The sequence below is a fragment of the Physeter macrocephalus genome, chromosome 5, assembly GCF_002837175.3.
Source record: "Physeter macrocephalus isolate SW-GA chromosome 5, ASM283717v5, whole genome shotgun sequence".
Classification (NCBI taxonomy): domain Eukaryota; kingdom Metazoa; phylum Chordata; class Mammalia; order Artiodactyla; family Physeteridae; genus Physeter; species Physeter macrocephalus.
In genome coordinates this window covers 60,725,827-60,738,635 of record NC_041218.1, presented here as the reverse complement: position 1 = coordinate 60,738,635, position 12,809 = coordinate 60,725,827, and the positions used below count along the sequence as shown (strand labels likewise).

General features: G+C 40.6%; 1 protein-coding gene across 18 annotated transcripts in view; it reads right to left on the bottom strand.

Annotated features, from left to right (window-relative positions):
- DYNC1I1 (dynein cytoplasmic 1 intermediate chain 1) overlaps nucleotides 1-12,809 on the bottom strand; it is a 495,519-nt gene that overhangs the window by 250,308 nt on the left and 232,402 nt on the right. For all 18 annotated transcript variants that reach the window (XR_008617419.1, XM_055085000.1, XM_055084998.1 and 15 more), the window contains one exon: nucleotides 7,113-7,228. Coding sequence is in view for 17 of the 18 variants with exons in the window: in XM_055085000.1 (XP_054940975.1) it covers nucleotides 7,113-7,228 (116 nt within the window). In the remaining variant the exon portion in view is untranslated. The remainder of the gene's footprint in view (nucleotides 1-7,112; nucleotides 7,229-12,809) is intronic.

Genomic DNA, 12,809 nt, shown 5'->3' with positions numbered 1-12,809 from the left:
ATCCCTGATCTTGTTAACAATGGGCCTGGAGGCTCTACAGTTTGTTCTGAGAAAGGATTAACACTTTAACCAAGTGTCAAAAGGGAAATAGCAGGCATATTCTAAGGAAGCAAATTGTGGCAGATGTCACTATCTCTCTGGAATAGTGTCAGTTCTTATCTCAAAAACAGAAGCTAAAAATAAGATTAGGTGTGTCATCTTCACTAGGGAGTTTTAATTTGCATTCAGATGCCACCGTGGATTGTCACAAAACACATGGTGGTTCTTTAAATAGTAAGTTCAGAGAAAGTGTGTTAAGGTCCAGGAAAGTGAGATCCAGTTGGAGAATCAAGGTTATGACACCATACCCTGTTTTCTCCCAAGTCATCTCCAGGTGTTTCAGGATTGGCTTCCATTGCGAAATTGTATCTCTAAGAACTGTCTGATTTCAAACTTTAGGTTCCAAATAAATATTTCCACTTAGATCCTGAGGTAGATGTCTTTACTGGGCAACGTTGTATCAAAGAATTATGTTCTTGGGACCACCAAGGTGTAGGAGGCCTTAGAATTCAACTATCTGCAGTTTAGAACGCAAATCTTAATTCTGATCTCCCATCACTTCACGCAGAAGGACAGAGGAGCAGCAGAAGTGTAGATAACTAACAAGGAGGTCATACATGGTCTTTAGAAGTCCTTTGGGCAGCATGAAGGCAGGGCAGGAGTGACTACCCTAGTCTCTAAACTGTGGACCATGAAGGGGGAACCCAGAGGGGTTCTCACAACTGCCTCTAATATGACAGGATGAGGCTTATTGGAGGACTTATCCTGCTGGGGGTACAACTTGGATTCTGTCCAATCATCTAACACTTGCTTGGATATGGCTGACTTCACAAAAAGGAGCAGCGTCTACAAAGTCATCATTTACCTAGAGGAGTTCTCTACACATCAGGGAGGTCTCCTCACCCAAGCCATGGTAAAGTGGAGATCAGCCTGGCTTGTGGGTCTCAGCATCTGACCTGCATCATGAGGGGTCATGGTAGACCTGAGCTGTCCAATTCAGGAGCCACTAACCCCCTGCGGCTTTGAGCACTTGAGATGTGGCTAATGCAGCCGAAAAACTGCATTTTAAAATTTAACTTTAATTAATTTAAGTTTAAACTTAAAAACAAATATTTGATCCAATTATTGAGCAGCTTTCATATATGTTTGGAACAACAGTGGTGTATGAACTTACTTTTTCAATTGTAAATTTTATGAAATCTTATTACAGTTCAAGTATTTCCAAGGAAAATTTAGTGTTTGAATTGGGATATGCTGTGTCAAATACAAACCAGATTTTGAAAATTTAATATAAAAAAACGAATGTACTGTATCTCATTGATAATTTTTTTTTTTTTTTTTGCGGTACGCGGGCCTCTCAGCGTCTACAAAGTCATCATTTACCTAGAGGAGTTCTCTACACATCAGGGAGGTCTCCTCACCCAAGCCATGGTAAAGTGGAGATCAGCCTGGCTTGTGGGTCTCAGCATCTGACCTGCATCATGAGGGGTCATGGTAGACCTGAGCTGTCCAATTCAGGAGCCACTAACCCCCTGCGGCTTTGAGCACTTGAGATGTGGCTAATGCAGCCGAAAAACTGCATTTTAAAATTTAACTTTAATTAATTTAAGTTTAAACTTAAAAACAAATATTTGATCCAATTACTGAGCAGCTTTCATATATGTTTGGAACAACAGTGGTGTATGAACTTACTTTTTCAATTGTAAATTTTATGAAATCTTATTACAGTTCAAGTATTTCCAAGGAAAATTTAGTGTTTGAATTGGGATATGCTGTGTCAAATACAAACCAGATTTTGAAAATTTAATATAAAAAAACGAATGTACTGTATCTCATTGATAATTTTTTTTTTTTTTTTTTTTTTGCGGTACGCGGGCCTCTCACTGTCGTGGCCTCTCCTGCCGCGGAGCACAGGCTCCGGACGCGCAGGCTCAGCGGCCATGGCTCACGGGCCCAGCCGCTCCGCGGCATGCGGGATCCTCCCGGACCGGGGCACGAACCCGTGTCCCCTGCATCGGCAGGCGGACCCTCAACCACTGCGCCACCAGGGAAGCCTCATTGATAATTTTTATATTGATTATATGTTGGAATAATAATTGTTAAACATACTGGGTTAAATAAAACATTACTAAAATGAATAATGGCTCATTATGTTTTTACTGGGCAGTGCTGGACTAGTTTATTCTGGGAAACTATCTCTATATTTGCAGCATCTATATTGAATATATGCCAGAGAGTATGGGAAGCCAAGGTAGAAATTCCCCTCAAGCAGCCAAGAATTCCCCTCAACCTTCCTGCACACCTGTTCCAAACTCAAAGTACTTTATAAACAGTATCTCTGCACAGTACAAACTTGGTGACTGCTTTGCTCTTTCCTGGGCCAAGCCAGGTGGCCTCGGTGACTTTCTCCTTCAGTTCTCATAACTGTGTCAGGTTCACGGCAGTAATGCCTGCACCAGCCTGGGGACGGAAATACAGGCCTGGTGGAAATAGAAACATTGAACTCCCCTCCTTACACACTCTCATGACTTTTCCTTAAAAAACCCCTAAAACCAGTGCAGCCTTAATACATGGATCATATTCCATCCTCCCCAGAATACAATGAGCATTTTCTCTTCTTTCTTATTCGTCTAGAATCATTTCATTCTTCATTTCTTCCACTGATATCTATTGAGCCCTTTCTTTGTGCCAGGCACTGTGTTGGGCATGGAGGTAAAGAACACACACCTTCTAAATGTCCATCGATGGAGGAATGGATAAAGAAGATGTGGTACATATATACGATGGAATATTGCTCAGCCATAAAAAAGAACAAAATAATGCCATTTGCAGAGACATGGATGGACCTAGAGATTGTCATACTGAGTGAAGTAAGTCAGACAGAGAAAGACAAATATCATATGATATTGCTTATACGTGGAATCTGAAAAAAAAGGGTACAAATGAACTTATCAACAAAACAGATATAGAGTTACAGATGTAGAAAATAAACTTACGGCTTAGAATATTTTAAACATAAAAGTAAAACAGGGGGAGGGATAAATTGGAAGATTGGAATTGACATATACACACTACGATATATAAAATAGATAACTAATAAAGACCTACTGTATAGCATAGGGAACTCTACTCAATATTCTGTATTGAGTAGAGAATGGCCTATATGGGAAAAGAATCTAAAAAAGAGTGGATATATGTATATGTATAACAGATTCACTTTGCTGTACACCTGAAACAAATACAACACTGTAAATCAGCTACACTCCAATAAAAGTTAAAAAACAAAACACACACACACCTTGCCCTCAAGGAGATCCAATCTAAAAGGAAGACATTTAAATAACAATTAAATATATTAAATAAATTAAATAATAGCTTGATAAGGGGAAGATGGACTATGCCCATGGTACGAGGAGAGATGTCAACCATAAGTGGAACTACCAAGGAGCTGTCCCTTGGTTTTGGTCTGGAAGGAAGGCAAACAGGAGAGATGGCATTCCAGGCGGGAGACAGTAAGTACAAGCGTGTGGAGGCATGAGGCTGCATGGTGCCTTGGAAAATGCAAGTGGGTTGGTCTCTCCTGGATATAAGAAACAAGGCATAAGAGGGAAGTCAAGGGAGGGGGGTGGCCAACACGGGGCCACTAAGTTCCCATTTATAAGAAACCACGGGGGCTTTCCTGGTGGCGCAGTGGTTAAGAATCCTCCTGCCAATGCAGGGGACACGGGTTCAATCCCTGGTCTGGGAAGATCCCACATACCGCGGAGCAACTAAGCCTGTGCGCCACAACTACTGAGCCTGCGCTCTAGAGCCCATGAGCCAAAACTACTGAAGCCTGCCGCCTAGAGCCCGTGCTCCACAACAAGAGAAGCCACCACAATGAGAAGCCCACGCACCACAACGAAGAGGAGCCCCCCTCGCCACAACTAGAGAAAGCCCACGCACAGTAACGAAGACCCAACGCAGTCAAAAATAAATAAAATTTTAAAAATAAATAAATTTAAAAAAAAAAAGGATATCACGAAGAGAAGAGGAAGATCAGAGAACTCTTCAGATGATCAACAGGTTATGTAAGTTTCCTCCTCCTCCCTCCAGATTGGCTTAAATTTTTCCAGCAAGTTAAGAAGTTCTCATTCTCCTAGGGGTCACTGCAGAACTTGGCGTTTCTAAGATGTCTGGCCTCATCCTTGTCATTCAACAGCATCTGTTGGGAGCCTAGTATGGGTCAGTCACTTTCCCACTATAATAAAGATGCAGAAGACTGGCTTCCTAACGAACCTCAGGACCTCACGGTCAGTCCAGCGAGATATTAATAACACAAAGCAGACATAGTTTGGAAGGGAACCATTATTTTTTTCCTTTCTTATGACCTGGGAATAAGAAGCACGTGTTTAAAGTGTTTTGGAGATAGAGATATCCTGCTCCCCAAATCACCGTTACCTATTCTCAGCCTTCTTTCTCTGCAACTAATGACCTAAGCAGAGAGGGAAGATGTAAACTTGTATTGAAAAACCAGTGTTTGTGCGGACCTCATTCCTAAATCTCCAGGGCTTAAATCATTCTCTGGACTGTTTCTCATACATAACAGGTCATTACGATCACAAATTAAGAGAACGTTCATTACAGTACATAATGGAGAAGAGAAGCTTAAGCTTGGGCAAGTCCAAAGTACCTTCCCTTTCATTTTCAAGAGTAAAATGAGAACATGTCAAAAGTTGAACACATAAGAACTCCATTAGATGTAGAACAGGTCAATGCTCTGAGATCAACAGTTTGAATATTGTTAAATTTTCCATAGTCACATAATGACTTCAGAAATAATCAGCGTTCCTTCATACACTGTGGGCAATAATGAGCTAAAACAGATCTTATACGCACCACAGCTTTACGTATTATCCATCCAAGAGCCTCACTGTGTCATGAAATTCAGTAGTTCATTGTTTCCTGACCCTGAACGGCTGCACTGCCATGGCCCAAGCTCCCAAATTGGAAGCCAATCCAAACCTGCCACGTGGTAGAGCCTCCCCACTTCACTCAGCAGGTGAAAGGCAAGCATGGGGCACCCCCGTCAGCCAGGGGCTGGATGACACCGGGCAGCCAGAGGTCAAGGAATCATCTGTGCTGAGAGGACGATTTGCTGAACTCAAATCCAAAGTTCCTCCTGTCTAAACCCATCGGGGATTGCTTTACTGTCTAGAGCTACGGTAGCTCACTTTGAGTTCAAATCCGTATTGTGGAATTTGAACCATCAAAACACCCATCACCATAAAAAAGCTCTGTGAGCCCTGTTAACAAAACAGAAAGAACTTCTGGCAAGAGCTGAGAAATAAATTCCTTCTTTCATGCTGCTTGGACCACAGCATAATGAGGGCTCCCAAGCTCTCTCTGCAGTAATAAAATGGAATGCCCAGGCTTCTCCTTTTGATGTGTTCCAGTTTAAAAGTTTAGAGTTGATGCCTTTTCATCCTTAATTTATCTTCCCTTGTAAATATTTCTGTACCATTTCCAATATCTAAAGTCTACACATTTCCAAAAAATAATTCACTCCTTCTCCTATTTCAGTTGTATAACTTTATGTTATGGGTCAAATTTGGGGCTAAATAAACATACCTCAGGCTACAGCTCTGCAAATACCTCTGGCAGCAAATTAACTCAAACAAATGTTTTGGTTGGGTGACGAGGTTATTTTTAATGATCTTCCTGATCTGCCTAGAGGCCCAAGGATAGACTAGGTGAACTCCCAAAGGCTTTTCTAACTTTGTATTTTCTGCCACATTAATATACAGTTCTCAAGTTCACTGAAATAGTTGGTTTAAAATTTCACCACCAGAGGGTGCTACTTGTTTGCTTCTAAAATTCATTTCTTATCACGTGAAAAACAGAGGCCCTGCTACCAAAGAATCATCACCACGCCAGACAGCATTACCCAAGAAAGGTTTTCAGAAGGCCTGTAGGCAGCGCTCTACTTCAAGGAATCTGATTTCACTCGTCTTTTGATGTTACGTGTTTAAAACCAAAATTGAAAAGCTCTGTAACTTGCACAAACCAAAGTGCACTGATTTATATATGCTGTAAACCAAGCACGGAATGCGAATCATTTTTCATTTTCATGGCTTTTGTTCAGTATTTACTTCAGAACAACAATGAACCCAGAATGCTAACATCCTCTTCACCACACCAGACAATAAAGTAACAAAGTAAAAAGAAAATTTGCTTAGCTATAAAAACAGTGCTATATTCTCTAGCAATGCAACCTTCACTTATCCTATTTTAAGTGCTTCTGCTTTGGAGTAATTTTGCTTTGGTGTAATTTTTGACTTCTAGGAAGCATTTTGATTGATTAGCTTCAACTTCTCTTATTAGTGTATTTTCACAATTTATTGGGATTTGCACATACATTTTCCACTTGATATTTTCGGGTATGCACGAAGGAGGCATGGAGTTAATTCCCATTCACCCACACGGAGATCGCATGGAAAGTCTTTTCAAATCGTGGTAAGAAATTCTAGCGTGTTGCCATCTGAATTGGCAAAGCAAGTCAGGGGTCAGCAAAGTTTTTCTGAAAAGCACCAGATTACAGTAAAGATTTCAGGCCATGTGAGTCATGAGTACTCAACCCTACCACGTAGCAAGAAAGCAGTCATATAGACATGCAGGACTGTATGTCTGTATTCCAGAACACTTTAATTTGAGGAACAGGTGGTTGGCTACAGTTTGCTGACTCCTGCAAATGCTGAATCTTAATGTACACACTCTTCTTGTCAATAAAATTCAGAGAAGTTTCTATTATATTATCCTTTGGTGATTTTCCCCCTCCTCACACAGTGTTGACAAACTGTGGCCTCATTAAGTTATCCATTTTAAAGTTCATGGGTCCTCTGGAGGAATACCACTGGGTTTCCTCTCCAGCGTTTCCAAAATCAGAGTCAAAGGAGATTTAAGCTTTTGGTGTGTCATTATATTTGTGTCCTGTGAAGATGTCTTATGGTAAGATATGAAATCAACAAGAAGGATGTAACTCCCTGGCAATTCTCCAGAGATCATATGGAAAGTGAACAAAAGACATAGTTTACCTTCGGACTGATGTGTAGCCAGAGGAGTCTGGGTCTCCTTGGAGTAGGACACTACCTCCCTGGGCAGGAAATCCACTTGGGTAACCTTCGACACACCCAGCTTATGCAGTCTTCGTCTAGAAGTAACAAAGGACAAACGCTTAGAGAGGGAAGGCATTCCTTGCAGAAGATCTATCAGGAATAAAACAAACAAACCCCAAATACCCACAGCTTCTCAGTACAAGGGGTAGCGTCATGAAGTTGAACTGGTCCTGGGCTGCAAGTCTGGACACTTGGGGTTTTGGCCCACCTTGCCCCTGTGTTGCTGGATGGTGTCAGATAGGTCCCTCAGGCTGACCCTCAGCTTTTCTATCTGCAAAACCAGGTCTTGTCCACTTCAAATGAGACCCCTCCATTCTGAGCAACTCTGATTTTTCTTGATTAAAGGTTATAAAGGGAATTTTCATTTGTAACACAGGATTCTAGTCCCTTAGGCAAGAGGGACAAAAGAAAAGTAACGCTTCTCAAATCTGAAGAAAAAAGAGATGATTAGTGGAGTAATTTGTTCTCTATAATAGTAATGAGAGGATGATATTCCAAGGGGGAGTATAACATCTCCCATTTCTCCAGAAAAGAAATACAGATCAGCATGCGAATTTGTTTAAAGATACGTTGATATAGCACAAATTGAGTGAAAAGGGTACTGGGCTAAGAGTGATAAACTTTTAGTTTAGAATTCCCAAATGAGCCGTGACCATGTAAAAAAAAAAAATCCTTTCTGAATATTTATGGAGCACATCAAGAATTTTCAGATGTCTTTCACATCCATCATGTCAACTGTCTTCATGACACCGCTATGAAGCTTCTGGGCAGATTATCACCATCTCCATTTTATGGATGAGGAAAGTGAGATTCAGTAGGAGACATTCCCAAGTATATGCAACTCGTAAATGGTAGAACCAGGGAGAAAATTCTGTTGGCCTGAGTCCTGGTCCAGTGCTTTTGCCACCAAGTCAAATTCCTACCTGAGGTTCTTAATGGTGAGTTCTGAGTTACCCCCGAGATCTGAAGTGCCTCCTGCATCACCCAGGAAACATCCACTCCTGGACGCAGTAGACTCTGGTCGTTAATCATATAAGACTAGCCCACACTTACCAGCTATGTGTGTGATCTTGAATAAGTTACCTAATCTCTCTGTGCCTTGGTTTCCTCATCTGTAAAATGGAGATATTACTAGTTCTTAGTACTAGAATTAGTATGGGTAATGTCTATGTACCACATACATATAATGCATATGCCACGTACATGTTATATATACATATGTACACAATTTACACACATATATATTTTAAAATAGTTTCTGAAACATTATTTTAGTATATAGATTTAGTATCAGTATCAGACATATTTTACTATATTTCTTTAAAATTTCCAGGAAATAGAGTATGTGTGTGTCTCTCTGAGAGAGAAAGGCAATAACCATTTAGCCACAATTCCACATTCCCTAGCTCTCTAAGATCAATAGAAGCATACCCTTTTCGTATTACTTTTTAAATTATTACTAGCAATGGCACAGACTCATTGTATTTTTTTTCAGTAGTAGTAATAATAAAATGAAAGAAAATGCATACCAGAGCTGGGAATTTCCATGTATAATTTCCTAAGCATTGTAGGAAAACAAAAATTTCTTCTTTTCTATGAATCACTAAAATTGAGGTAAAACCTAAGATGAGCACAGAGTAGATACAAACAAAGGCTGGTTTAGAAACAAGCCCAGCTGGCTGTCTCGGCAGCCCCACTAAGCATGACTGTAGACCAAGCTCCACACAGGCCTGGGCCATGCGGGCCTCACTCACTCAGATGTCTGGCCCACAGAGCGTACAGGAGGGTCAGGCTGGGGACCCAGCACTTCCTCCAAACCTTTTCACACAGAATTAGGGGAAAACATACAAAATATACTGGAAACAAAATTACCAAACAAGGTAAAAGGCTCAAGGTTTCAAAGCAAGAAATTCAGGTATTATTTTAAGTCCTTCTTGGGTTAAAGAAGTATGTTTTTCTTCCTGAAATGGGTCTTTCTTGAAGCATCTGAAAAAGAAAACATGACTAGACACCCCAGGACTGCTTGAGACAAAGCCCTCTCTGCTGTTTAATAGCCTGGAGCATCTTTCTGAGGCCCCAAGAGGTTCATCTTTATCTTAGGCAACGAGATGGAAAGGAAACATGGGCTGGTAATGTACCACCACCAATTCAAAATGGGGTCACACCCGGCATGGAGAGATCACCCTGGAGTTTAGACTTCCATGGGCATCTGTGTGAGGCCCAAAGATCTCCACAGTCCAATTAAGAAATACCTATACCTGCAGCCAGGGATTCCAACGCATCTTGCTAATAAGATGCAAGCATAAGCTGTAGGCCTATCTTGTTGGGTGACCAGCCATAGGCACTGGACAATGGGAAGCTGATCTGTAATTTGATAATCCACAAGGCAAATTGAAACCAACTAGTGAGGCAGCATAGCATAATGGTTAAGCCACGTGCTCATACAGAAATTGGGTTCAAATCCCCTCTTTGTCACTTACCAGCTGAATGGGATGTAAAAGCTTTGGACAAGTGACAAACCCCTCTAAGCCTCATGTTTCTCATCTATAAAATGGGTACATATCATTGAATTGTTATGAAGATTAAAAGAAGCTAATACTTGTAAAATACTTAATTTAGTGTCTGGCACATAGTAGGTGGCTCTACGTCTATCTTTTTGACTGATTATAATAGTGCTTATATTTGTTTCAAAAAATCAGAGTAGGCAGATTTATGAATGCTCTAAATTGATTTTCTAAAACAGTAGATTTGAAGATTATCTCTGACAGTAAAACATAAGAATCACACTCCTAATTTCTTTGTATGGCACATTGGTAGGTTTTGGCTACTTGGGAGAGTCCATTTGGTTTTCCTTTAACTTCTCTGTTTTCAAAACTTTGCGTAAAGTGGTGTGAGTACTACACAACTGTTCTCAGCCCTAGCTGTTCCAGAAAGTCTGGCAGAAGGTGGTGCCCTTCCATGGCAAAGACCTTCCTCTTAGCTGTGTTCTCCAACTGTGTCCCCACTTCTGGGTCTCTCCCAGGCCAGCCTTAGGGTCTGCACATCTCAGCTGATCCAGGATCTATCCATTCATACAATCCTGTGATAGAGACTTTGAGCGTCACTAAGATACTTCTACAATTTTATCATCTGACAAAATTATCATATAACTATGTCTACAAGAGGAAATATATAGTAGTTATTTTCTTTAGAAGTACAAACACTGACCATTGTGTTTCTTATTTTTTCTCAATCTTACCAGCTCATAATTCTTTTATTCAAGGGTGCAGATTAAACTACTTAGCAAAGGAGGGGGAAAAAAAGCCACATTGTATTGTAGAATTAATGCAACTCTAATTCCTTTTCCTTCTAATTAGGCTCTAAATTTCATGCAGGCTCTTCTGTTCTGACTCTGGGATACCTTCCCCACTGTCCCACCATCCCTCCTGAAAAGCTCATGCCCTCGCTACCACACACACACACACACACACACACACACACACACACACACTCTTCCACTGTAGCCCCTGTTACATGTCACTGTCCTCTTCTCATGTCTGACTTGACTGAAACTTACTTATTTATCCCTGACTGAGTTATCTCTGTACCCTGGGGCTTAGTTCTGTGTCAGGTACAGAGCTGGCACTAAATAAATGTTTGAGGAAGAAAGGTTAGGAAGAAGAGAAGAATACAAGGAGGAGAAAGAAGGCATGATGCAGAAATGTAAATTGAGAATTCAATTATCTACGCCATGGCGGCCATGGCATTACTATTAAATTATAGGGTCCAGCAAGTTGTGTTTTAATTACCCACCCCCACCTTCCCCACCGGTGATTCAGACTCTCACTAAAGGCTGAGTACCACTGATTTAGAAATATTAGAGCGTAGACATAGAAGCTTCATTGTTTCTAGATTCACTTGGGCCTCTCCATCCTGCAGCTTAGAGGATGAGGCCTCAGTCCCACAGAGCAGAGATGATATCTCTTGACCAAGCTTATAAAGTTCTATGAGACAGGCTGGGAGCAAAGGTGAACAAAGATGAGAGGGTAAGAGGAAGAGTGTCAAACTGCAGTGTGCAAAATATTAAGGGCCTGGCACAAGGGTCTATCCTAGATCTAAAACTAAAATGTCAGGCAGGGGATCCCAGAGACACTGGGCAATGGAACCACGGATCCCATACTCGCTGACCTGGCCTGGTCCTAACGTGACCTGGGGCCCACATCTCCCTGGGCTAGAGCTGGACTCCCCACTAAAAGTCCTGGAGGCTTCCTCTCCAACTGGTCCTGTCAACTTGGCTGAGCAAGCTGGCTGAGCAAAGCCATATTGCACCAAAGTTGAAATGTTTCTTCAGAAAAGAAAAATCAGGTCTTGATAAAGAATAAAAATGGAAGGTATCTGCAGTTTGAGAAGGTTATTTGATGGGGCTCAGGGTGTTGAGATTTATGATCCACCACTAGCATAGTCTAATTCACACAGGTTTGTCCACTTGCCCTCAGTTAGACATTATGCATCACAAGAAGAAAAAAACTCCCTTGCATGAATCACTGTCTCCATTCCCCTTTCTGGTTTACTTGTAATGTCTTTGCCTATCCACCATAAGGTTAGCATGGCTTTCCTAGCTACTTGCAAAGTTTCATTATCCAAGGAAGATGAAGCTCAAAACGTGACTTCATCACGGTCTATGATGTCTACCAACGTGGAAGAAAGTTACGGGTTATACAGACTTACTCCCAAATAAAAGGATGAGAAACATATACATAGCAGTTGGAATTCTAATAAATACAAACTCTTTGGCTCTTCTCCCATTTCAAAGATGAAGGAAATTTTAAGAGAAACGTTACTGACATTTTAAAATGCAGTTAATATTTAAACATTATTTTTAATAATACAGAGAATAAATACTTGCAAAGCATAGATTTATCTACCAAAGTGGGATACCCTGGTTTTGTCCCTATTTTTGAAAAGACCTACATTCCTTTGAAAGCCATGAACAACAGAACTTCAGCTTCTGAAGTCACTGCATCTGTGACCTGAAAATATGCAGTCACTGTTTCATGCGTTCATGTGCAGTGCTAAAAAAAAAAAAAAACAACTAGATTTCAAAGAAACTACTGTTAAGCTGCCTTTAAGAATTAAATAGGAAAATGATTTTGACATGACAAAGATATGGGTGGGGGTTGGTTTGGGATGGCAAGGATCAAAAAGCAGAGCTCTTTGATCAGAGACTTAAGACCAAGCCTGTCTTAATTTTTTTTTATTGAAATAAAATTTACATACTATAAAATCTCCCCTTTAAAGTATACAATTGAGTGGTTTTTAGTACATACACAAACTCATATAACCTCACATATGTAATTGCACAACCTTTTTGTTACCTCCAAAAGAAATCCTGTACTCACTGGGAGTCACTCCCTCAATTCTCCCTCCTTCAGCCTCTGGAAACCACTAATCTACTTCTGTCTACTTTCATATAAATGGAGTATTACAATATATGACCTTTTGGATCTCACTTCTTTCACTTAGTTTGTTTTAAGGTTCATCACTTTATCCCATGTATCAGAATGTCATTCCTTTTTATTGATAAATAATATCCCATTGTATGGATATACCACATTCTTTTTAATCCACTCATCAGTT